This window comes from Pelophylax lessonae (genome assembly GCF_965119305.1).
Source record: "Pelophylax lessonae genome assembly, chromosome: 12".
In the NCBI taxonomy this organism is placed as follows: domain Eukaryota; kingdom Metazoa; phylum Chordata; class Amphibia; order Anura; family Ranidae; genus Pelophylax; species Pelophylax lessonae.
In genome coordinates this window covers 24,824,015-24,851,656 of record NC_138779.1, presented here as the reverse complement: position 1 = coordinate 24,851,656, position 27,642 = coordinate 24,824,015, and the positions used below count along the sequence as shown (strand labels likewise).

Genomic DNA, 27,642 nt, shown 5'->3' with positions numbered 1-27,642 from the left:
TTAGAACGGGTCCGCAGCTTCCCTATGGGAGGCAACCTGCAGCGACCTGTGAGGCGACCAGGTCGCCCTAGTGTGCACCGGCACTTATTCCCGCCAGTAGATTCTCAGTCTGTGTGCGTTTGTTTTAACAGCTTAAAGAGTTTGTCACCTGCTTACAAGTGTGTGAAATCCCCCTTGTAGTGTCCAGGAATGCTCTATATAGCAGAATATTTCCTCCTAGGGACTTACCAACACTGACTAATGTAAAACCCAGTCTATGACATTCGCTTTGCCTAGGCTGGCTTACACTTTCAGTTTGCATTGAACTCATAATAAGCAACCTTTAGGCCATCGATTTCCAGATCACACAGACGTCATTTATTCTGGGTTGCAGTAGAGCCATCACATGTTGAATGCTGTGGCTGCACCGTAATGTGATTGGTAATTGCCTGTACATGATCGTTCTTTATTACAACTGCTGTTTGTTTTGTCATCATCTGCATGTATAGTAAATACCATGGCACTAATCACTGGGGTGAGTGTACAGTATATCTGCATGTATAGTAAATACCATGGCACTAATCACACGGGTGAGTGTGTAGTATCTGTCTGCAGGAATGTCTGCCAGCCACATACGCTGTATTTTAGTTTAAACAAAATTAGCGATGAGTGTGGCGTTTATATGTTCATTATTAAGTGATGACTGTTTAAAAACATGACCTAGTTTCCTATCCAACTGAATCCGTTACCTGAAAATAGCAGGCATTTTGTGAGTGCTTTGTGATAAAAATAAACCACAAAGTGCTTCTCATGCCAGTTCCATTCAATTTTCACAGTCCTATTGTGTTTTGTTTTTTTTCCTATTTCAATACAGCACGTGCTATCAGTGAAGTGCTCGGGGAGCATCTGTAACATTATATGTGCTGAGGGGGGAAATGGGGGAGAGACTAAATATAATCTAGTGCAGGGGTCTCCAAACTTTGTAAAGGGCTGGTTTATTGTCCTTCAGACTTTAGGGGGCCTGGGCTGTGGCCAGTGGGAATAGAAAATGCCCCAACGGAAGATAAAAAAAAAAAAAAAAAAGACAGTGCCTTTAGCTAGTAGAGGGAGGAATAGTGCCACATCATTGGTGTCGGTGGGAGGAATAGTGTCCCACCATTGGTGTCGGTGGGAGGAATAGTGTCCCACCATTGGTGTCGGTGGGGAGGAATGGTGTCCCACCATTGGTGTCGGTGGGGAGGAATGGTGTCCCACCATTGGTGTCGGTGGGGAGGAATGGTGTCCCACCATTGGTGTCGGTGGGGAGGAATGGTGTCCCACCATTGGTGTCGGTGGGGAGGAATGGTGTCCCACCATTGGTGTCGGTGGGGAGGAATGGTGTCCCACCATTGGTGTCGGTGGGGAGGAATGGTGTCCCACCATTGGTGTCGGTGGGGAGGAATGGTGTCCCACAATTGGTGTCGGTGGGGAGGAATGGTGTCCCACAATTGGTGTCGGTGGGGAGGAATGGTGTCCCACAATTGGTGTCGGTGGGGAGGAATGGTGTCCCACAATTGGTGTCGGTGGGGAGGAATGGTGTCCCACAATTGGTGTCGGTGGGGAGGAATGGTGTCCCACCATTGGTGTCGGTGGGGAGGAATGGTGTCCCACCATTGGTGTCGGTGGGAGGAATGGTGTCCCACCATTGGTGTCGGTGGGAGGAATGGTGTCCCACCATTGGTGTCGGTGGGAGGAATGGTGTCCCACCATTGGTGTCGGTGGGAGGAATAGTGTCCCACCATTGGTGTCGGTGGGAGGAATAGTGTCCCACCATTGGTGTCGGTGGGAGGAATAGTGTCCCACCATTGGTGTCGGTGGGAGGAATAGTGTCCCACCATTGGTGTCGGTGGGAGGAATAGTGTCCCACCATTGGTGTCGGTGGGGAGGAATGGTGTCCCACCATTGGTGTCGGTGGGGAGGAATGGTGCCCCACCATTGGTGTCGGTGGGGAGGAATGGTGTCCCACCATTGGTGTCGGTGGGAGGAATGGTGTCCCACCATTGGTGTCGGTGGGAGGAATGGTGTCCCACCATTGGTGTCGGTGGGAGGAATGGTGTCCCACCATTGGTGTCGGTGGGAGGAATGGTGTCCCACCATTGGTGTCGGTGGGAGGAATGGTGTCCCACCATTGGTGTCGGTGGGAGGAATGGTGTCCCACCATTGGTGTCGGTGGGAGGAATGGTGTCCCACCATTGGTTACATAGTTACATAGTTACATAGTTAGTGAGGTTGAAAAAAGACACAAGTCCATCCAGTTCAACCCATGATGCGTGTGTGTGTTTGCTTTTAACCGTACATTGTGTACCCCTGTATGTTGTGGTCTTTAAGGTGTACATCTAATAGTTGGTGTCGGTGGGAGGAATGGTGTCCCACCATTGGGGGTCGGTGGGAGGCCCAGTGTATTAAATATATTTTTTTAAATGTAAGCAGTGAATGTACCTGATTGTGACCTGGTATCAGCCTCTTTCAGTCCCAGTACAGCAGGGATGTAGTGTGGGTGAAAGAAGCAGTACAAGGAGCCAATCAGTTGTCTGACCTAACATTTTTTTCGGAAGGTGCCATGTAAACAAACTTTGGAATTTTAATTTACGGATGTCGAGTAATAGAGACTTTTAACTCCCAATAATAACAATGTGTTCAGGTAACTCGGACACGTGCACTGATTCATGTAGCTGTTGTATTATAATAACCGATCCACTTTAAAATTCATAAGATCTCAATCTCGTGAGTCAGCTGCAGTGTTGTGAAGCCCCAAAGCAAAGCTATTTCCAGCGTTCCTCGATCAGATTCAGTGTTCTTTTATTTTGTTTTGTGCCAAAAAAAGGGGGAAAATAAATATGTATTCCAATTTCAGAGGAATCCATAAGCATGCACCAACACGCTTCTTTTATAGAAGCTATAAATATTATTTCCCTTCTTGGGACATAGGATCGGCACTTTGCATAAAGGTTAACCAAGTATTGCACTGGTGGTGTAGAGGGGTTGGACCCCGCAGCTGGCAGTTCATGTCAGCAAATCAAAGGATTTCTCGTAAGGCCCTTCCGCGCAATCAGAAAATCATACGAAAAATAGCGCTTTCATAGCGATTGTGGGATAATCTGATCGTTGGTACACAACTTTCGAGAGCTGATCAGGACAGGTCGTGTGAAATTATCCAAAGGGGCAAACATGAACATTTTTCTCGTACAATATTCCTTTAATCTGTGCCGTATTCATCTGAAAATACAAGTTCAACACATTACATCACTTATGGATTTTTATTCTGTTGTACAATATTTTTTGTAAATTTAGTAACCTAGTTTATGAGATTAGCATGCAAAAAAAAGACGATTATTCATCCGATAATCTCATTGTGTGTACCTGGCTTTAGGCTGCATTCTCACCTCAACGTTCTTTTTTTTTAAAAGTTTTTTTTTTTTTTCGGTTTTTCTTTATGGGTGTGTTTGAGCGTTTTGTGTACAGCGGTTTTTAAAGCGTTTTTGAGCTTTGGCATAGTTTTATTAGCCAATAGAGAAAATTATCATCTGTTTCATCATTTTGTTTTCTAGGTTTTTCAGCTTTTCATACACTTTAGCCACTTTTTTTATTTTTTATACTTCTTTTTTGTAAGGTGTTAGCGGTTAAAGGGTATGTTTAGGGCTAGGGGTTTATTTATTTGCTTATTATTTATTTTGTTAGGGTGGGGTTTAGGATTACGGGTTTGTTAGGGGTTAAGATTAGGCCTAGGGTTAGGGATGTAGGTTAGGGGTTTAGATTTAGGTTAGGGTTAGAGGTTTAGGTAGAGGTTGGGTTTTGGCTTAGGGGTTTTGGCTTAGGGGTTTTGGCTTAGGGGTTTTGGGTTTGGTTTAGGCTTAGGGGTTTGGGGTTTGGGGTTTGGGGTTTGGGGTTTGGGGTTTGGTTTTGGTTTAGGCTTAGGGGTTTGGGTTTTGGTTTTGGTTTAGGCTTAGGGGTTTGGGTTTTGGTTTTGGTTTAGGCTTAGGGGTTTGGGTTTGGGTTTTGGTTTAGGCTTAGGGGTTTGGGTTTGGGTTTTGGTTTAGGCTTAGGGGTTTGGGTTTGGGTTTTGGTTTAGGCTTAGGGGTTTGGGTTTGGCTTAGGGGTTTAGGTTAAGATTAGGGGTTTATATTAGGGTTAGGATTATTATTAGGGATTAAGTTTATTTTATTGTTTTCTGTATATTTTATGTTTTTTTTTTTATTTATTTATTTTTTTGTTAGCATTATTATTATTATTGCATTTGAGCAGAAAGTGTGACAAAACATGATAAAACACTAAAAACCATGCAAATCAAGGGTTTCCAATGCATTTCTATTGAACAAACCAATCTGCTTTATTTGAGCTACAAAAAATGCTGCAAAACTTTTGAGCTTCCGGTGACTTGGAGTGGAGATGTGAACCATCCCCATGGAGCATCATTTTTTTTTTTTTCTCTAGTGTTTTGGAGGTTCAAGCTACAAAACACTGGGGTGTGAATGGGGTGTCCCCTCCCCACCCTGCTGGCAGTACTGTGTGAGTACAGGGAGTACTGGGTACAAGATAAATTTTACTGGTCGGTTTGACCTGTTTACTTCATTCTTGCCAATTACAAACCATTTATTGATATCTAGTAGATGACAGTCCCCAAAATCTCACTTTGTCATTTTTAATTTTATTAGTCTCTGAAATAAAGTAAAACCAAATCATATCTGACGTGCCAATTTCCAAAGGTGAAAATGATGTGAAAGGTCAACAGAATTACCTGACACCATGCTGTTTCTGTTTGCTTTTGTTTTTCTGCTTTTTATTTGCTGGTAATCATTTAATTTGCACCTCGTGTAGCACGTACGCATTAACTGTAAAACACATAGGGTGTGTTATTCTATAGCTGCTGTCACACGGCCCCCAGGGAACGCCGCGTGAAGCTTGTTTGCTGGACATCTTTTGTAGTATAACTGACGACCGTTCTAGAGGCCACTATAGGACAAGGCCTTAAAGGGAACCCTCACATAAGCCAGCAGAGCAGATGTCTGCATTGCTGAGTCACATTGTTTTCATTAAAAAAAAAAAAAGGTGCCTTTCTTGCAATGGATTGAGAAGAAAAAACTGAAAGCAAACCTTTACTTTACCAATACAGAGCAAAGCAACAAATTTATTTACCCACTTGACCACCCGAAGATTTACTTCTTCATGACCAGGTCATTTTTTACGATACGGCACTGAGTTACTTTAACTGACAATTGCGCATGCATGCAACGCTGTACTCAAAATGTATGTCCTTTCTTCTTCTTTTTTTTTTTTTGTGATATTTGATCACCTATGCTTTTTTTATTGTTTTGAGCTATAAACAAAAAAAAAGTCAAGTTTCTGCAATAAAACCTATCCATTAAAAAAAATGAAAAAAATCGAATTTCTTAATCAATTTAGGCCAATATATATTCTGCTACATATTTTTGTTATTGGTATTTGATCACCTATGTTTTTTTTTTATTGTTTTGAGCTATAAACAAAAAAAAAGTCGAATATTTCTGCAATAAAACCTATCCAATAAAAAAAAAAAAAAAATTTAAAAAATCGAATTTCTTAGTCAATTTAGGCCAATATATATCCTGCTAAATATTTTTGTTATTGATATTTGATCACCTATGCTTTTTTTTTATTGTTTTGAGCTATAAACAAAAAAAGTCAAGTTTCTGCAATAAAACCTATCCATTAAAAAAAATGAAAAAAATCGAATTTCTTAATCAATTTAGGCCAATATATATTCTGCTACATATTTTTGTTATTGGTATTTGATCATCTATGCGTTTTTTTTTTTTTATTGTTTTGAGCTATAAACAAAAAAAAGTCAAATATTTCTGCAATAAAACCTATCCAATAAAATAAAAAAAAAAAATTAAAAAAATCGAATTTCTTAATCAATTTAGGCCAATATATATCCTGCTAAATATTTTTGTTATTGATATTGTTATTGATATTTGATCACCTATGCGTTTTTTTTTTTTTTTTATTGTTTTGAGCTATAAACAAAAAAAGTCAAATTTCTGCTATAAAACCTATCCATTAAAAAAAAAAATGAAAGAAATCGAATTTCTTAATCAATTTAGGCCAATATATATTCTGCTACATATTTTTGTTATTGGTATTTGATCACCTATGCTTTTTTTTTTTATTGTTTTGAGCTATAAACAAAAAAAAAAGTCGAATATTTCTGCAATAAAACCTATCCAATAAAAAAAAAAAAAAAATTTAAAAAATCGAATTTCTTAATCAATTTAGGCCAATATATATCCTGCTAAATATTTTTGTTATTGATATTGTTATTGATATTTGATCACCTATGCGTTTTTTTTTTTTTTTATTGTTTTGAGCTATAAACAAAAAAAGTCGTAAATTTCTGCTATAAAACCTATCCATTAAAAAAAATGAAAAAAATCAAATTTCTTAATCAATTTAGGCCAATATATATTCTGCTACATATTTTTGTTATTGGTATTTGATCACCTATGCGTTTTTTTTTTTTTATTGTTTTGAGCTATAAACAAAAAAAAAGTCGAAAATTTCTGCTATAAAACCTATCCAATAAAAAAAAAAAAATTAAAAATCGAATTTCTTAATCAATTTAGGCCAATATATATTCTGCTACGTATTTTTGTTGTTGATATTGTTATTGATATTTGATCACCAATGCGTTTTTTTTATTGTTTTGAGCTATGAACAAAAAAAAGTCAAATTTCTGCTATAAAACCTATCCAATAAAAAAAAAAAGAAATTAAAAAAATCGAATTTCTTAATCAATTTAGGCAATTCAATTTTGAGCTATAAACCAAAAAAAGGCCGATTTTGAAAAATTTCAGCTATAAAACCTATCCAATTAAAAAAAAAAAAAAAAATGTAAAAAAAAATCAAATTTCTTTATCTATTTAGGCAAATATGTATTCTGCTACATATTTCTGTTTAAAAAAAAAAAAAATAATAATCCCAATAAGTGTATATTGATTGGTTTGTGCAAAAGTTAGTGTCTACACACTATGGGATATATTTATGGAATTTGTTTTTATGGTGGCAATCAGTGACCGGACACTAATTGACATTTTGTGAGGACCAGTGACACTAATACAGTGATCATTATGCACTGTCACTGTACTAATGACACTGGCTGGGAAGGGGGTAACATCAGGGACGATCAAAGGGTTAGCGGTGTGCCTAGCCAGTGTTTTTGTGTACTGCAGGGCTCGACAAATCCCAGGTGCCAGGTTGCATAGGCCACTAAAATTAGCGGCCTGGCGCCTGGGTTACACTGCTGGAGGGGTCTTGTCACCAGACATGCCAAGTGTCCTGCGAGGTGTGGGAGTCTCCCGCATGCGGGCTGCGGCTCCCTTACACCCGCAAGTGCCGCACCCGCATACGGGAGACTCCCGCACCCTGCAGGAGGCTTAGGATATCAGGTGAAAAAACGGTGTCTGTCAGCTGTGACAGAACGGAGCCGATGCTTCCTGTGTAGTTCTTGCTCCGTCCTGTCACAGGCGGAGTGATAACAAATGCACTCTGCCTGTGACGGGAGAGAAACAGGAAGCAACGGCTCTGTATGATTCCTCCAGCGTCGCTCGGTGATCTCTGCCAGTAGTACCCGCAAGGAGTACCCCCACAGCAGTACCAGCCAGCAGTACCCGCAATGGAGTATCCCCACAGCAGTACCAGCCAGCAGTACCTGCAAGGAGTACCAGCCAGCAGTACCTGCAAGGAGTACCAGCCAGCAGTACCTGCAAGGAGTACCAGCCAGCAGTACCTGCAAGGAGTACCAGCCAGCAGTACCTGCAAGGAGTACCAGCCAGCAGTACCTGCAAGGAGTACCAGCCAGCAGTACCTGCAAGGAGTACCAGCCAGCAGTACCTGCAAGGAGTACCAGCCAGCAGTACCTGCAAGGAGTACCAGCCAGCAGTACCTGCAAGGAGTACCAGCCAGCAGTACCTGCAAGGAGTACCAGCCAGCAGTACCTGCAAGGAGTACCAGCCAGCAGTACCTGCAAGGAGTACCAGCCAGCAGTACCTGCAAGGAGTACCAGCCAGCAGTACCTGCAAGGAGTACCAGCCAGCAGTACCTGCAAGGAGTACCCCCACAGCAGTACCTGCAAGGAGTACCCCCACAGCAGTACCTGCAAGGAGTACCCCCACAGCAGTACCTGCAAGGAGTACCCCCACAGCAGTACCTGCAAGGAGTACCCCCACAGCAGTACCTGCAAGGAGTACCCCCACAGCAGTACCTGCAAGGAGTACCCCCACAGCAGTACCTGCAAGGAGTACCCCCACAGCAGTACCTGCAAGGAGTACCCCCACAGCAGTACCTGCAAGGAGTACCCCCACAGCAGTACCTGCAAGGAGTACCCCCACAGCAGTACCTGCAAGGAGTACCCCCACAGCAGTACCTGCAAGGAGTACCCCCACAGCAGTACCTGCAAGGAGTACCCCCACAGCAGTACCCGCAAGGAGTACCCCCACAGCAGTACCCGCAAGGAGTACCCCCACAGCAGTACCCGCAAGGAGTACCCCCACAGCAGTACCCGCAAGGAATACCCCTACAGCAGTACCAGCCAGCAGTATCCACCAGCAGTAAGTCGCATGTACTAGGGGTGCAACTCTCCCCCAGCACATAAACTGTAAATATCCCAGCATGTGCAGTGTTTCTGACTCCTACCACCATCACCACTTCAAATCACTGAAGTAGTCCTGATGGTTGTAGTGTTCCTTTAATATCAGAAGAAGTAAACAAAGTACACACGGGTCGTATGCCAGGCAACATCAGCCGGTTCAATAAAAACTGGCCACCATTGGGCCCGTGTGTATGGCAGCCGGTCTGACAGAAGCCGACCATTCGGCATGCGCGGAAAAAAAAAATTGCCTCCTAACTTTTTTAGCTGCCTCCTAGATTTCAAGCAAATTTATCAAGCCCAGGTGTGCTGGATTTGCTGCTTTTTCTAGGGGTAGGGATCAATTCTAGTCCCTTTTCAGGAACACAGGATCTACCCCCCCCCCCCCCAATCAGAGCAGAGGTTTTGTACTGTGATCCTGCGCAGAGTTGCCGCCCTGAAGCAGTAAAATTCCTATAGGGTGGTCAGCGAGTGGTTAAAGTATATGTAAAGCCTCGCCTTGTAAAACAATGGTTCAGTTTAAAATAGAAATGAACGGTAAAACATTTGTGTTTAGATATAAAAAAAACATCCTAAATACCTTTTTTTTATTTTATAAGGGTAACTTTTATTGCTTGCAAAGTAAAAGGTACAAACTAGAGTGAACAACGCTCACATACAGACCAGGTATAATAAAACAGACAGAATGTCCATGCAGTGTACACCATCATACAGGGAAAAAAAGCAAGAGGATAATGGGGAAACGTATCACATCATAACTTACACAGAATAATAAAAAGCACAAAAAACGTGGATAAGATTTTTTAGAATATCCGTGGGCTACAAACTGCATAAGCAAGATACATATATGAAATAATCAGTACAGAATTACTATAACCTGGACCTTAAGTATTAAATGATCACATGACCTCTGTTCTCAGCTGCATAAGGAGCTCAGGGAGGAGACCCAGCAGCACACTGGTCTTCCCAGTGAATGGCGGTGTGTGTGTGTGTGTGGGGGGGGGGGGGTGTCTGGACAAGTCTGATCATTGGAGGAGAGCAGGCTGAGTTCCCAGCACACCTAGAGAACTGACCATGCTGTTCTCTCCTGCCTAGTGTGGTCAGTTTTTCACAGGAGCAGAGGGACTAGCAGGAACACCAGGGATTTCACACAAAGGAAGCCATACAAAGAGAACAGGATATTTTCTCATACACACATATGAGGTATATGAAATGTTGAGTTGATATACTTTAATGCACCCTTCTTATACTTTTCCTTCGCTCTCCTGCTTCTCCAGTCATTTGATAGGAGCAAAGAGAAAACCTGGTACTTCCTGGGAATGAGGAGCATGTGACTCGCCATTGTTACTGTGTCAGTGCTTTGGCTCAGTGCTGTGACAAGGGGGATGATCTAGTCCCAAGCTCTTTGTGCGTTCCAACTGGAGTAACTGGGGATTTGCATAGAGGTTCAGGCGGGGGAATCAAGGAGATTCTTCCAGCAATGAATTCTCTACAATACATGAGCGATTGGCAGCAAGTCAGCTGACTAAAAAAAACCTCTTCCTTGCAGAGCCTACATTTTTAAACTGTTGATTGTCAGCCCCCATTCACACTGGGGCGACGCTACTTCGCACCGCGACCTCGGAGGTCGCGGTGCGAGCAGCGCGCCGCGACCTCGGAGCGGCCGCCACGGACTTCGTAACATTGAAGTCTATGGCGGTCGCCTCCTGGTCGCCCCAAAGAAGCTCCGGACCCTTTTTCTGAGTCGGAGCGACTTGTGTCGCTCCTATCAGAACGGGTCCGCAGCTTCCCTATGGGAGGCGACCTGGTCGCCTCACAGGTCGCCTCACAGGTCGCCCCAGTGTGAACGGGGGCTAAAGCAGTTGTAAACCGCTGGTTACTGTTTATTTTTTTTTTAGGCCCTGCAAGGTGCATCACATACTAGCACATAGCATTCGCTTCTGCACGCGAGCGAACGGGGACGGGGCGCTTTAATTTTTTATTTTTTTTTCCCTATTTATTTTATCTTTTTTTTTTTTTTTTTACAGTTTTTCGAAGAAAAAAAAACATTTTTCATTTTTATTCGTATTACAAGGAATGTAAACATCCCTTTTATAATAGAAATAAGCATGACAGGACCTCTTTATTGTGAGATCTGGGGTCAAAAAGACCTCCTCTACAAAAAAAAAAAATTTATTTTATTTTTTTTTTTTTTCACGATGAAAAAAAATGGGCTCTTTAACCACTTTAGCCCCTGGAAGATTTTGCTGCTTAATGACCAGGCCACTTTCACTTTTTCAACTTAGCACTGCGCGAATTTAACTGACAATTGCGCGGTCATGCAATGGTGTACCCAAACAAAATTTTTGTCCTTTTTTTTTTCCCCACATTCAGAGCTTTCTTTTGGTGGTATTTGACGCTTTTTATTTTTTTGCATTATTAATAAAAAAAATAGCGAATTTTGCAAAGAAATGGCATTTTCTACTTTGACAGTTAAAAAATATCCAATATATAAAATTTTTGTCATATATTTAGGCCAAAATGTATTTAGCTACATATTTTTGACAAAAATATGAGCGTATTTTTATAGCGCTTGGCAGTGTGGGCAGCAAGTGAGCTGACAAGGTGCATCACATACAGGCACTTGGGTGTCCAACCTTTTGGCCTCTCTGGGCCACATTGAGTGTAGAGAAATTTTCTCGGGCCACATATAAAAAATATACTATAGTTAAGGCATGTCATAAAATGCCGCCGCGCCCCCGCACTAATTTAACACAACTAGTGAATGATCAAATGAAATGGAATCCGTATACAGAGGTTTACTTCTTCTGAGAGACAATAAAGGAGCACTCTAACCACCATGACTACTTCAGTGATTTGAAGTGGTCATGGTGGTAGGAGTCAGAAACCCTGCACATGCTCGCCTCCCCCCCCTCCCCTCAGCCGCTGCCTACCGTTGGAAGCTGCTGTGGCCATGCCAACCCCGGCTTCTTTCCTCCCGTGCAAAAAAAGATTGTCAGGGTGCAGTGGGCCGCATTGCCTGCCGTTCTGGGCCGCATGCGGCCCTCGGGCCGTAGGTTGGACATGCCTGTACTAGCACATTATGTGAAAACGAAGTCCTGATGCGATGTAGTCGCTGGAGGCAGCCTCCATTTTCTCCTGGTCTTCCTTCCGGATCCGCGGACTTCGGCTATGTGACAGGCCAGAGCTCTGATGACCTCACTCCCACGAATGCGTGGGGGAGCCGTCATTCACGGCACAGGTATCTAAAGGAATGGCACGGGTGGCCGTTCCTTCAGAGCGCATGTGCCGATGACGTCATTGGCTGCATGCAATGTAAATATCTCCTAAACGGTGCATGTTTAGGAGATATTTACTGTACCTATAGGTAAGCTTTATTATAGCCTTACCTATAGGTACAAATTATTTTTGAGGCTTGACTTCCTCTTTAACATTGGAGTCCCTTTTTATATATAAATGTTTGCAGGATTTTGTATGTGAAGATCAGATCCCACGCAGACTATCCACACTTAGTCCCATGCCACACTAGTGATAATTTATCAGCAACAGGATCGCTAGAAAGTGTGGGGAAGATGCATACCTGATTTGTATGTGTTGCTCCCTCGCTGCTGAAAATGTTAAAAAAAAAAAAATGTGGATCACCAACGAGAGAGCATTTCCTTGCTCTTCCAGCTGGCAAGGTTGCAACACATGCAGTCGGGTGAGTGTTTGTTTTTCCCCTCCATGCTGTGTCCTCCAAAGCGATTGTGCCGCTGGGATGTTCTCGCCAGAGACAGGCTTTGCAGTGTGACATGGTGAATTAAGAGTCGCCTTGCCCATTCAGGTGGAGATTAAAGAACGTTTTGATAAACAGAATATAAATTTGAGTATTTAAAGTGGCACTTCACCCAAAAGGGGGAAGCTCTGCTTGTTTGCACCCTCTACTGCGACTTTTGGAATTTTATGGGGTGGAGGGGGGGGGGGGAGGGTACCTGGTTTTGACAGTTACACTTCAAATGCGCCGCAGTGATCTCCCCCTTCAGCTTTCCGGGACACATCACAGGTGTCAGAAGATTACAGAACCATTCACAAACAGCAGTGCGACTCCCGCATGCGCAGTAGGAAACTGGCTGGGAAGCCGCTAGGCTGCACTGCCGGTTTACCTTACTTAGGATGTTGGCGCCTGCACCCGAAGCCGATTGAAGAATCCTGTCGGGGGAGGGCTTCGCTGGATCCCTGTACAGGTAAGTGTCCTTATTAAAAGTCCACACCTACAGTATTTTTAGCTGCGGACTTTAAAATTTTTTGGGGTGAGTCTGGCGCTTCTCCTTGGGGCTCTTTCACACGGTCCGCCACCGTAGGCGGATCCGTGCTGCTCAGTGGGGATCGATCCGCCGATCCCCGCTGAGCCGGAGGATGACAGCTCCGTCTCCACTTGCAGTGCGGAGAGGGAGGTGTCACAGCTCCCGCTGCTCTCTATGGGGGATCGGATGAGAGCGGACCGCCTGTCCGCTCTCATCCAATCCGATCCCTGAACGGATGGAAAAATAGGGTTTCCATCCGTCCAGATTTCACGGACAGGATCGGATACGGATGGCAGCGGGTGTCAGAGGAGATGTCTCCGCTGACACCCGCTGCCCCATAGAGCTGCATGGAGGATCCGATCAGATCTGCCTAAAAATCTGACAGGCGGAGCTGATCGCATCGCCTGTGTGAAAGGGTCCTTAAAATAGAAGTCCAGTTAAAGTGTTACTTAACTCACAACAGTAAAATCAGTCTGTATATGCAGTAAAGAATGCTTGTTATACCTAATGTAAAGTGAAAGTGCATGTGATCAGCACAGGGCCAATCGGCACTGTCCAGACAGAGGGTCAGGGGTTCTGAATCCTGATAGGGCAGCCAGTGCAGTATGAAAACTCCTACAAGCTTTGATCAGACACAGATAGAAGTCCCAAGACGGCTATATACAGCTGATGAGAAAAGGTATTTGGCAGTTTATATTTACTAAAATAATTGCATTTCCATGTTCTGTGTACTGTGGGAGACCAGATATAGAGAATGCAGGCTCCTGGGTTTACTAACACTTTAAAGTGGAACTTTACAACTTAATAAACTTAAACTTAAAGTTTATATATATATATATATATATATATATATATATATATATATATATATATATATATATATATATATATATATATAAACAACTTAATAAAAAGTAATGTTCTTTAGTAAGGAACATGCGTTCTGCTGCCAACATGAGTGTGTGCTTTAAATTGCCATTTTGCTGAAGCCCAGAAGCCAATGTTATACATAGCTATACCTGCAAAAGGGGCCAACCTGAAGTGATCTAGCAGGACTTTATTTTCTGACTAAAATTCCTCTTTAACCTCTTCTGGACCGCCCTCAGCAGATATACTGCAGCAGGCTGGCCCTCATGCGCGAACCGACGTAGCCCTACGTCGGACTCGTTGCCTGCAGCTAGGGGGGTGAGCGCGTGCCGATGCCGGCACACTCCCCCCCCCCCCCCCCCTCACTCGGCAGCTGGCACTCCGATGCATGGGGCAGGTGGCTCCGATTGCCGCCAGCCACCCGCAATCGCTCCCTGCTGAGAGAGAACAACGGTCGGCTGTTGTAAACCCAGCCGATCATTCTTCTCTCTGGAATGATCAGAGTTTCTGTGATCCTTTTATATAGGATCACAGGTCTCTGTGATCATTTAAAAAGCCCCTCCCCCTATACAGTTAGAATCACTCCCCTAGGCTTACATTTAACCCTTTGATCACCCACAGTGTTAACCCCTTCCCTGCAAGTGTCATTATTACAGTAACAGTGCATATTAGCACTGATTACTGTAGTAATGTCACTGGTCCCCCCCCAAAAGTGTCCAAAATATCAGTTAGGGGTCCAATCTGTCCGCAATGTCGCAGTCCTGCTAAAAATCACAGATTGCCGCCATTACTAGTAAAAAAACAAAACCAAAATTACATAAATCTTTCCCCTAGTTTGTAGACGCGATAACTTTTGCGCAAACCAATCAATATACCCTTATTGCAATTTTTTTTTTTTTTCCAAAAATATGTAGCAGAATACAAATTGTCCTAAAATGTTAAAAAAAAATTTGATTTTTAATTCTTTTTTTATTTTGGGGAATGTTATATAGCAGAATGTGAAAAATATATATATTTTTTTCAGAATTGTTGCTCTTTTTTTTGTTTTATAGCGCAAAAATAAAAACTACACAGGTGATCAAATACCACAAAAAGTAAGCTCTTTTTGTGGGGAAAAAGACATCAATTTTATTTGGGTACAGCGTCGCACGACTGCGCAATTGTCCATTAAAGTTACTCAGTGCCGAATAGCAAAAAATGGCCTGGTCATTAAGGGGGTAAATCCTTCTGGTCCAGAAGTGGTTAAGCCTATTCTAAGTTCCCTGGTAAAGGAAAGAAGTCGACTATTATGAGGGCACTCCGATCACCTGATTTGCTCCCAGCCTCAGCAGCAGTGTAGAGGCAGGACAGCTTGATGGCAGGTTATCTATAGTAAGTCTATGGGTGATGTCACCACCCAGGCTCTGCATCCATTGTTGGTGATCTCTTCACTGAAGTTGGCTGCTTGGGGTTGGAACAGATTTAAGTATAGCTAATATTTGACTGGAATACTACTTTTATGGGTTCATTTGCACCAGATGTGCTGGTGTGTGCATATTCCCAACGCATGGCAACCAAAAAATAATTTTTGCCTATGAGTGCAGTTCATACCAGCGCATTGCGTTGCATTCGTCCAGCGCTGAAAAAAAAAGTACGTTCCGACAACGAAGGAAAATTCCCAGATCAACTTGGCAGCCAGCAACAAACCGAATTGTCACGTCTTACAGTTCACATCGAGGAAGTAAACTCTTCCTTTATATATATATATATATATATATATATATATATATATATATATATATATATATATATATATATATATATATATATATATATATATATATATATATATATATATATAATATATATATATATATATTTTTTTTTTCTTCCCTGCAAAGTAAATACATAATTATGAATCGCATACTAGCACATTATGTGACACATGCCTCCAAATGAAGCCTGCGTTGTCCTCACTGGTGGGCATATCCATCTTCCTGGTCTGCGGACCTCGGCTATGCTACTGGCCGGGAGCCGTGTGATGTCACTCCCACGCATGTGCGCAGGAGCGGCACAGGGCTCTGAAGAAAGGGCACAGGCGGCCGTCTCTTCAAAGCGTATGTGCCAATGACGTCATCGGCTTCATGAAATGTAAATATCTCCTGAACGGTACAAGTTTAAGACCGCATTCACACTGGTACGACTTTGACCGGGACTTGTCAGCCTGACAAGTCGCGGTCCTCACGCTCCCATTGTGTAGTACAGGAGCCGTTCTAATAGGAGCGACACAAGTCACTCCGACTTAGAAAAAGGGTCCTGTACTACTTTCTGGGCGACCTGGAGGCGACTTGCATTGACTTCCATTATGTGAAGTCTGTGCAAGTCGCGCTGCACGCGACTTCCCGGGTCGCCCCCCAAGTCGAAGTGACCTAATGTGAACGGAGGCTAAGAGATATTTACAGTACCTATAGGTATGCCTTTAATAAGGCTTACCTATAGGTAAAAGTTATCAGAGTGGGTTTACAAGCACTTTAAAAATAGGGGTTTGGTTTGCAAATACATGCGTAAGCTGCAGAGGCCACCACCAGGCACCCCAACATTATCTGCAGTCCTAACTTTAAAGAGCCTTCATAGTAGGGACACCTATATAATAATTGATAGATTAAATGTATACACTCCCTGGCCACTTTATTAGGTACACCTATTAAATTGCTTGGAAACACAAATTGCTGATCAGCCAATCACATGGCAGCAACTCAACTCAATGCATTTAGGCATCTAGACGTGGTGAAGACGACTTGCTAAAGTTCAAACCAATGGGGTCAGAATGGGAACGAAAATGGATTAAGTGACTTTGAACATGGCATAGGCTGGTCTGAGTATTTCAAAAACTGCTGATCTACTGGGATTTTCACACACACCTAGGGTTTACAGAGAATGGTCTGAAAAAAAGAAAATATCCAGTGAGCGGCAGTTGTGTGGAGGAAAATGCCTTATTGATGTCAGAGGAGAATGGGCAGACTGGTTTGAAATGATAGAAAGGCAACTCAAATAAGCACTCTTTACAACCAAGGTATTCAGATCCTGTCGGCTAAGAAAAGGAAACTGAGGATACAATTTGCACAAGATCACGGAAATTGGACAATAGAAGATTGGAAAAACGTTGTCTGGTCTGATGAGTCTCGATTTCAGCTGTAACATTCAGATAGAAAGATAAAAAAAGGCCGCGCTCGGTCACACTCTGGATATATAAATTGGTAAAAAGGCAGCCAGGACAAAAACAGCTTAACAGAAAAAACAAAGTACAGCGCCAATGATGGAAATGCTGGAAAAAATCACTGAGGAAAAAGTCCAACAGATGCAAGTGATGATCCACAGTTGAAGATAAAAGTCCAGCCACCAAGAAATGGAGTCAGTAAGGTGGAAACATCAACCCCGCGTGCACCAAAATGTAAAAGATGTCTGCTTACCAGAACCTCATGACCCCCTGTTAAGGCGGGTCAAATATGTGTGTAGTAGAGAAATCCAAGGATCCTAAGCTGAAGGAACCAATCCGTTATCACTCCAAAACAGGCAGGCTTCCGGCATCCAAACAAATCAATGCAGCAGATGGTGACAATACCATACCTCAAAATGAAGAAAGACTCCAGTGGCATAGTAAACTTAAATCTTTAATATATAGAAGAATAAAAATGGCAACTCACAATCCAAACAAGTCAATGCACATGGAAAAGATAGCCTGGAGAAGCGTGTCGACATGCGGGCGTGCCTGACGTTTCGTCCCACTCAGGACATTTTCAAAGGCAAAGCCCACACATGCCTGCACGCTATTTATAAGAAAAGACTGATGTACGATCCTCCTACGGGGTCCCGGAAGTCCGGAGCCACAGGAAGTGCGTCCGCCGGAAGTACCGTCATCGGTGGAGATACGTCACTTACGGTTCACGGCCCTTCAGGGAGAAAGCTTGCATCTCAACGCTACTCATCCCAGTGGCCTCGGAAGGAAACTCCCCTCAAAGCGGTTGCCATCTGGAGATTGCATTCCAGTTGGACAGATCCTCCTACCGGCATTCAGACTCCTCCCTGCGGCACCCATTCGTAACCGGAACTCCCGCAGGACTCCACTGGCACAACCATGTTAAATAACAACATATATGGCCATATTCGCATAAGAAAAAGGTGAACATATCCAAACATGATATAAGGATATAATCATTTTAAGAAATAAACCATTATGAGGAAACGGAAAAAAACCCCATAGTGGAGCATACATGATATAATGTTGCCATGATCATAATCACATAAATACATAGAAGCATATACAATATGTCATACTATATATTAGTAATAAAAGTGTTGCCACAATTAATAAATACAACAACCTACAATGCTACAAATCAGTAATAATGTATTCCTTTATACTAAATAAAGATGTAATTTCACACTAGTAAAAAGGGCGATGGAAAAATCCATTCATAATACTGAATAAGTCCATTAAGAACTTCAATAAGAACAAATAATAGATACTAAAATTGAATTATTCAATATAGAACCCAATTTAAAAGTATAAATCTGATGGATAAAAATAAATAAATAAAATATGATGTATATTAAAAAGAAGGCTGGTAAAGAGGACTATCACACTTAACTGGGGTCAACCATTATTAATAAAACAGTTGACATCCCAGTTAACGTTCAAACCGTGCGGCGTATAACATTTCATATCAAAGATCCAACGTGTTTCTTTCCTGGAAATTTCACACCTCACATTGCTACCCCTCCAATGGGCTGTAAATTTGTCTATACCGATGATTGAAGTTCCTGTGGCTTTTTTTCCATGACATTCCAAATAATGTCGGGAGACGATATGCTTGGGGAACCCTCGCCTGATGTTCCCCAGATGTTCCTTAACTCTTATCTGCATAGTTCTGATCGTCCTCCCGACATATTGGAAGCCACAGGGACATTCCAAAAGATGCACCACATTTTTGGTGGAGCATGTAATAAAAGAACCAATGGTGTAGACCAGGGGTCTTCAAACTACGGCCCTCCAGCTGTTCAGGAACTACAATTCCCATCATGCCTAGTCATGTCTGGGAATGTCAGAGTTTTACAATGCCTCATGGAATGTGTAGTTCCGCAACAGCTGGAGGGCCATAGTTTGAGGATCCCTGGTGTAGATCTTCTCTGTGACGTTGGACCGAAAGGAAAGAACTTTCCTATCCTTGATAGCATTGGCCCTACAAACCACACATTTGCGGCATGGAAAAAACCCTTTATCTGGGGAAAAAAGGTAGACTTAAGTGGTCGATCAACCACATTGGGGGGCCACCTGAAGACTAAACGGAGGGACTCCCCGATAGACCACCATGGGTTAATCGCCTATCACTGGGGCCAGTACTCTATCATTCTGAAGCACTTTCCAATGCCTAGAAAAGATTTGCTTTAGGTCCCTGTATTGTTGGGAATATGTTTTTATAAAAGGTACCCCTGTATTGTTGGGAATATGTTTTTATAAAAGGTACCCCATCTTTTCCATCATCCTTCGGTGCATCCACCAACATTAAAACTCTATCCTTATTGGCCACCTCATGGATAACCCTTTCAAGATCTACATCAGCATAGCCCTTGTCCAGAAAACGTCCCTTAAGGACATTGGCTTGCTGAAAAAAGTCTGCTAGGTGAGAACAATTCCTCCTCACTCTTAGGAACTGGCTCTTTGGAACGGAATTTAACCAGGAGGGATGGTGAAAACTATCCCTCCCAATAAAACCATTCCTATCTGTGGTCTTAAAGGTTGTGGTCACCAAAAATGGATGTTAATATCACTGGCCTCGTGCTGCAGTTTAATACCAAAGACGTTGTCATTAAGTTCCTGGAAGAAAACATGCAACGATTCCATCGTGCCGTTCCAGACAACGATTACATCGTCGATGTATCGCTTCCAAAGAACCAACTCCGGTCTCTGGTCTTGAAGTACAAAGTCCTCCTCCCACTTCGCCATCAACAGGTTGGCCATGCTCGGTGCAAATTTTGCACCCATGGCCACACCCTTGGTTTGTAGATAATAGGAGCCCCCAAACCAAAAATAGTTATGTGTCATGGCGAAGGAGAGGAGACTGAGCACCCAAGTTCTCTGTGCAGGGATAAGAAGAGGATCCCGCTGCAGAAAGGACTCCACAGCATTCAGGCCGTCAGTGTGAAATTATGGTGTACAGGGAGGCCACGTCCGCCGTGGCCAGGACGTAGCCCTCCCTCCACACCACATCATCTGTAATCAAGGTTAGAAGAAAGATAAGGAACAGGGAGAGAATAAAGACTGTCTGTATTCTCTCCCTGTTCCCTATCTTTCTCTTCCAGACAGAATTTTTATTTTATGGCCCTGCTAAGACTAGTCCCTCTCTAGCATCCCAGGCATCCCCCCATTTTCTCTAATATCTCTCTTTTGTTCCCCACTCTTCTCTAATAAACAGCACTCTGCGCTCTTCCTCTAACAGTCACTTCTGTTCTTGCCCTCAAACTCCTTGTCCCCCCTTTTGGCATATATCCGATCCTTTAATGACAATTATCTGCCGGCACTCACTTACAGTAAGAGGAAGAACGACTGTGGTCGGGTCCTGAGCTGAGCAGCAGCCAGCTGGTGTGCTGAGGCTGAGCGCGCTGGTCTGGGACTGCGAGGGCGGGGCCCGGCTCCAGAAGAAACCGCCACCCATGCTATGCCGTGATTGGACAGGCACAGGCCAGCCCCCACCATATTCGCCCGAATACAGGGCGCCCGCCGGCCATCCTGAGCCTGAAGATGGCGGCCTGAGCAGGGAGACACCGTTAGGGGAAAATCAAGGTCAGATGACCCCTCCTGCCTCCCCCACTGGCCAGAACAAGTCCCGGCAGAGTAAGTTAGCCGGGACAAGGTCCTATTTGGTGGGACTGTCCCGTCAAGGGGACAGTGGGCAGCTATGATTTTTGGCATATATGACCCGTTTTTGTCCAAAATGATAGAGGCCCATTTTCGGCCGAAAATTTTGGTTGCCGAACTTTCGGTGCACCACTAGATAGAATAAGGTTTAGGTTAAAATAACCAAAGCAGCTAAATGAAGAAAGTCAGTGATGGTGACTACGTCAGCAGGTTGGGATTTGTGACTTCACTGGATGCATGCTGTATAGGATAATTGCCCTGTAATTTTAACCCTTTAAAAACAAGTCAGCAGTAAAGGCTCCCATATTTCCATCCTGACAGGTTTCATCTAAGTGATTTATAGAAGTTTGTATTTCAAGGTCTAGCGGTACCACGTTCTACAGAAACTTGAATGCCTGCCATGAATCATTTGATATTCCTGTAGAGAGCCTTGTTCACCTTGTATGGCCAAACTTTGCTCAAGTTCCTCTGACTGTGTACACGTGTGCTATGTTTGTGTTCATTAAATTTTATCATTTTTATGTTTACAGATTAGACGTAGGCGCCTGGCTAGACTTGCTGGTGGGCCGTCCTCACAGCCTACAACGCCACTTACTTCTCCGCAGCGAGAGAATCCCCCTGGACCACCAGCAGCAGCACCAGCCCCCGTCGCCTCTCACCAGCTCGGCTTAAATGTTCAGGGCATAACCCCAGCTACCTCACCTATCGGAGGGTCAGGTGAGTGACCGACTGCAGCTCAGTGCACCTTATTCCTGAAATCTCAGTCACATGTATTGGCAGCTCTGACGGTTTTGTCTACCCCATTTTTTTTTTTTTTTTTGGGTTCAATGAAAAAAACCTATCTTGTGCTTTTATTGATGTTTTTTTGATAAACTGATTTGTGTCTGATTCTTGGACCCCACAGTGGTTCCTCACTCTGTATAAGGATAATGTGATCTTTACTGATTCCTACACCATAGTGCATGATAATAACACATTTATACATAGTTATATTTAAACCTATACAAGGATTAGTATTGATATTATAACATATGATAAGTTTAGGAGATATATATATATATATATATATATATATATATATATATATATATATTATAATATATAATGTGTGTGTATGTATGTGTATACTGTGTTTCCCCGAAAAGAAGACCGGGTCTTATATTAATTTTGGCTACATAAAAACACACTAGGGCTTATTTTCAGAGGATGTCTTATTTATTTATGGTATGTGCAATGACGATCTCAACCACTTGCCGACTGCCTAACGTCTATTTACTGCGGCACTCAGGCGCTTACAGGCAAAGCGACGTAGACCTACGTCACTCACCCGCGAGCCTGTAGGGGGCGAGCGTGCGCCACCGGCGGCCCGCTCGTTCCCTGGGGAGCCAGCGCGTGACCAGCGGCTCCGATGTCCGCCGGCCACTCGCAATCTCCCGCAGGAGAGGGAGAAAGACAGATGGCTGATGTAAACACAGCCGTCTGTCATTCTCACTGAAGTAATGACACTATGTGATCCTGCTATATAGGATCGCATTTCTCTGTGGTTACTTCACTAGCCACGCCCCTTGACAGTTAGCCACGCCCCTAGGGACACACTTAACCCCTTGATCACCAATAAAGTTAACCCCTTCCCTGCCAGTGTCCTTTTTACAGTAACAGTGCATATTTATAGCACTGATTATTGTAGTAATGTCACTGGTACCCCCAAAAGTGTCAAAAATGTCAGTCACGGGTCCGATCTGTCCGCCGCAATGTCGCAGTCCTGCAAAAAAAAAAAATCGCAGATCGCCGCCATTACTAGTAAAAAAAAAAAAAAAAACAAACAATAAAAATGATGTAAATCTTTCCCGTAGTTAGTAAACGCAGTAACTTTTGCACAAACCAATCAAAATACGATTATTGCGATTTTTGCCAAAAATATGTAGCAGGAAACAAATTGGCCTAAAATGTTGAAAAATTCTGATTTTTACATTTTTTTTTTTTTTTGACAATTTCATATAAAAAAAAAATATGAAAAATATTGTTGTTTTTTCAAAATTGTCGCTCTTTTTTGTTTATAGCGCAAAAAATAAAAATTGCACAGGTGATCAAATACCACCAAAAGAAAGCTCTGTTTGTGGGAAAAAAAGGACGTCAATTTAATTTGGATACAGCGTCGCACGACCGCGCAATTGTCCGTTAAAGTCACGCAGTGCCGAATCGCAAAATATGGCCTGGTCTTTGAGCAGCCAAATTTTCTGTGGCTAAAGTGATTGTAACCCTAAAATAAATATCCTGATCCTTTAAAACATTCTTGCGCTGTCATGTAGCCCTCTCTGTTCTAAAAAACCTGGAATAAAACAAAATGTTAAAAAAAAAAAAACAAAGTTCTCTCCCCGTCAGCTCAGGAGTCAGCATTATGACATTCTGTAATCCCAAAAATAAACCTTGGATGAAGTCACTGTAAAAATTATGTTATCGATTTTGTAAAAAGATTATAAATGTGCAGTGTGTCTCATTTTTGTAACTTTATTGTGGAAAATACCTTATTTACAGCGCCGCTGGGCACTCACGTGACCCTCTGGAGCTCTACTTTTCCTCTCCGAATACTGCAGAGGGAGGGACTGAGATCAAGGATTTTTCTAGGGCTTATTTTCGTGGTAGGGCTTATATTGAGGCTATCCCTGAAAATCTGTAAGAGTGCGTTGTGATAAGAAACCCTATAAAAATGGGAATCTGAAATGTATCCGACCAGAGCATGCTGACCAGGTTTATAGGGGTGTGCTCTCACATAGCTACGTTTTCTGTTTAATAAACCTTTTGATTTTGGAAATTTCTCAGTCAAGAGGTTTTCTTACAGGTCAATTGAAATAAGTTTTTCCTATACAACATTAATAGGGCATGGGAGGAAAATAGGGGCCAGAGAGAGGAACTACAGTATGCAGTGGAGGATCAGGCATTCAACACACTTGGAAGGGTCAGATTTCCAAAAACGACTGTAGCTCTAGGAGAGCAGTTATTGTGGTCACCAGCGGAAAGGAAGTGTGAGCTGCTATCTTTTTAGGTTGCTTCTGTTAACTACTAGCCCTCCGGAAGATTTAACCCCCCCCCCCCCCCTTCATGACCAGACAATTTTCTTGCACTGCGTTACATTAACTGACAATTGTGCGGTCGTGCGACACAGTACCCAAATAAAATTTGTCGTCCTCCCCCTGAAAATAGAACTTTTTTTTTTTTTTTTTTTAACAGGAAGATATTCTGATCTTTATTTTTGCACATTTTCAAGTACACAATTGCAAGGTCATCTAACATCCCTATATTGATTTCACTTTACTTTTTATTCAAAATTGTACAGAGAATAAGTCAATACAATATTTTACAAGCAATGTCTGAGTAATTTACATTATGTCCTTGTACAAAAATGAAAAAAATGTACCTCCTAATAAACATTTAAGTTCTGGAGCACTTACCAACATTTTTCTGCAGGAATTAAAACCATGGAAACATGGTAACATACGCGAACATTAACTACAATCTTTATGCAGATGTGTACTTTACAAAAGCCAATTAAATATCTGTGTCTCATTCTTGCAAAAAAAATAAAAAATATATATATATTAAAAACATTTTTTCTTTTTATTATTTATTTGTTTGGTGGTATTTGATCACCTCTGTGTTGTGGTTTTTTTTTATTTATTTTTTTGCGCTATAAACAAAAAATGACCAGCAATTTTGAAAAAAAAAAAAAAAAAACAATATTCTTTACTTTATTAAAATATTCAATAAAAAAAACTGAAAAAAAAAATTCTTAAGTTTTTAGTCCAATATGTATTCTGCTACATATTTTTGGTTAAAAAATAATAAAAAAAAAATAATCCCAATAAGTGTATATTGATCGGTTTGTGCAAAAACTATAGCAGCCTCAAAATTTGGGAGGTGTGTGTGTATATGTATGTGTATGTGTATGTGTATGTATGTATGTATGTATGTATGTATGTATGTATGTATGTATGTATGTATATATATATATATATATATATATATATATATATATATATATATATATATATATATATATATATAATATAATGTGTGTGTATGTATGTGTGTGTGTGTATATGTATATATATGTATATATATGTATGTGTGTATATATATATATATATATATATATATATATATATATATATATATATATATATATATATATATATATATATATAATAAATATATATAATGTGTGTGTGTGTGTGGGATTTTTACTAGCAATGGCGGCAATCAGCGACTTATAGCGGTACAAATCTGACACTTTTTAGGAACCAGTGATACTAATACAGTGATCATTGCTAAAAAATATGCACTGTCACTGTACTAATGACACTGGCTGGGAAGGGGTTAACATCAGGGGCAATCAAAGGGTTACTGTGGGCCTAGCTGGTGTTTTACCACTGTGGGGGAGGTGCTTGTACTAAGGGAAGGCAATGTTCCATGTTCCTGCTTTGAAGGAACACAGGATCCATGCCGCCTTCTTTACTGACAGCACAGCGACCTGCCTTGTTTACATAGGCAGACCACTGTTCTGCCTCTGGACCGAGGCATCGGCGGGTGCTGGCAGACATCGCGTCTGCCATACCCGCAGGTTAGCTTCCGCTGTATATAAATGGTGTGGGCCACCGGGGGTGTGCACAGGCACCCCAGACCTGGAAGTGCAGGATCCCATACTTGATCCTGCGCAGCAGAGCCGCCTTGCCGCTGTATATGTAAGTTACACGGTTAGCAAGTGGTTAAACTTGAGATCCTCACAAATGGATTGCTTTAAGTGTATAATTTTTTATTTTTATTTTTTTTGCATAAAATAAGTGTAAGTACCTGAATCTGTCTGTAGTTTGGCTTTATGTATTGCTTTGCACAAAACGGCACTCTGGGAAAAGAACAGAATGTTGACCCAGTCAGGACTTTATTACTTTATGAACATTAGAGATGCACCGAATGGAAATTTTGGTACCGAAACAGAAAATTCAGGATGTACTTGGCCGAAACCGAAAATGACAGTATTTTCACTTTTTTAAAAAAAAAGTGTTTTAAAAACAAATAAAATATGTTTTCAACTTTTCAAATAATATCATGATTTTTAATTAATTTTTTGTCGCCCATTATTGGCACCTTTATAGTGCAAGAAAAGCTCAAGAAAAATGCATCCCTTTAAATTCTATACATGTCTTCACACTCGTTTGTTGTGCTTCCGTTGTGGTGTTAAAAATCTTGCTTGCTGCATTTTTAGTCCAAAAACAAGAACGCACCTCCCTATTGAAATGCATTGAAAACACATCAGAAACGGATCAATAACGTACCCGTGTTACATTTTTGATATCGTGTTTGAGTCATGTGACCTATGAAAAATACACTATATGCACGGTTAAATTTCGTCAAAATCACTTGCCTTGTTGGTGCCATTTTTTGCCACCTTTTTTCTCTTATCGGCAAAATGGTGAAAACACCATTTTCGGCCAATTGTGTTTTGACCGCCAAAATTTTGGTGCATATCTAATGAACATGCTTAGAGGAGTAACAAAAGAAGGGACAAAGGGCCTCTTCCTTGTAAAATATTTTTTATTTTTTTTTCAATTTTATAAAATTATTGTAAAAAAAAAAAAAAAGTACTTACAGGACGCATTTGATATAATTGATCGAGCATTCCAACTACATTGTTTTCCTCAGTCAAAGATGGGTCGTCCGGTAATCTTAGAACTTCTATAAAGATTCTCAGCTGCAGTTGGTAATGACTAGAACTCTGTACTTGGCCAGAGTTCCCCCCCCCCCCCCCCACACAACATGCCATAGCATAGATAAGGGGAATTCCATCCTACATTTTCAAAGCCTAAGGCAAGCCATAGATGATTGATTTCAATTATAATTATATAGGATTTATATAGCGCCAACAGTTTGCGCAGCGCTTTACAACATGAGGGAAGACAATGCAGTACAATTCAATACAGGAGGAGTTGGGGGGGCAATGCTCGTTAGAGCTTACAATCTAGAAGGGAGGGTCAAGTGAAACAGAAGGCAATGACTGTGGGGGATGAGCTGATGGAGAAAATGGAAGTACGATTTTTAGGTGTGGGAAGGATAGGCTTCTTTCCTGCAGCCAGGGGTTGCATGGATCCATCCTGCCTTGTATCACCGGTTCAGGCTGGTGGTGGTGTAATGGTGTGGGGGAGGGGGGGGGGGTGATGGTTCAGGCTGGTGGTGGTGTAATAGTGTGGGGGATATTTTCTTGGCACACTTTGGGCTCCTTAGGTACCAATTGAGCATCGTTTAAACCCCACGGCCTACCTGAGTATTGTTGCTGGCCATGTCCATCCCTTTATGACCACCGTGTCCCCATCTTCTGATGGCTCCTTCCTGCAGGATAATGCACCATGTCACAGAGCTCCAATCATCTCACCACTGGTTTCTTCACCATGACAATGAGGTCACTGTCCTCCAATGGCCTCCACACTCACCAGATCAGGTCACTGTACTTCAATGGCCTCCACACTCACCAGATCAGGTCACTGTACTTCAATGGCCTCCACACTCACCAGATCAGGTCACTGTACTTCAATGGCCTCCACACTCACCAGATCAGGTCACTGTACTTCAATGGCCTCCACACTCACCAGATCAGGTCACTGTACTTCAATGGCCTCCACACTCACCAGATCAGGTCACTGTACTTCAATGGCCTCCACACTCACCACATCTCATCCAATGGAGAACCTTTGGGATGTGGTGGATGCGCAGCCAACAAATCTGCAGCAACTGTGTGATGCTATTATGTCACTATGGAGCAAAATCTCTGAGGAATGTTTCAAATACCTTGTTGTATCTATGCCACTAAGAATGAGGGCAAAAGGGGGTCCAACCTGGTACTAGCAAGGTGTACCTAATAAAGTGGCCGGTGAGTGTAGATAGCAGCAAAAAGCTGAAGTAGATGTCCT

General features: G+C 42.2%; 1 protein-coding gene across 1 annotated transcript in view; it reads left to right on the top strand.

The window, feature by feature from the left end:
- Positions 1-27,642, top strand: part of UBE4B (ubiquitination factor E4B) — a 148,224-nt gene that overhangs the window by 15,331 nt on the left and 105,251 nt on the right. Inside the window, exon 2 of the mRNA XM_082273634.1 lies at positions 21,214-21,400. Coding sequence (XP_082129760.1) covers positions 21,214-21,400 — 187 coding nt within the window. The remainder of the gene's footprint in view (positions 1-21,213; positions 21,401-27,642) is intronic.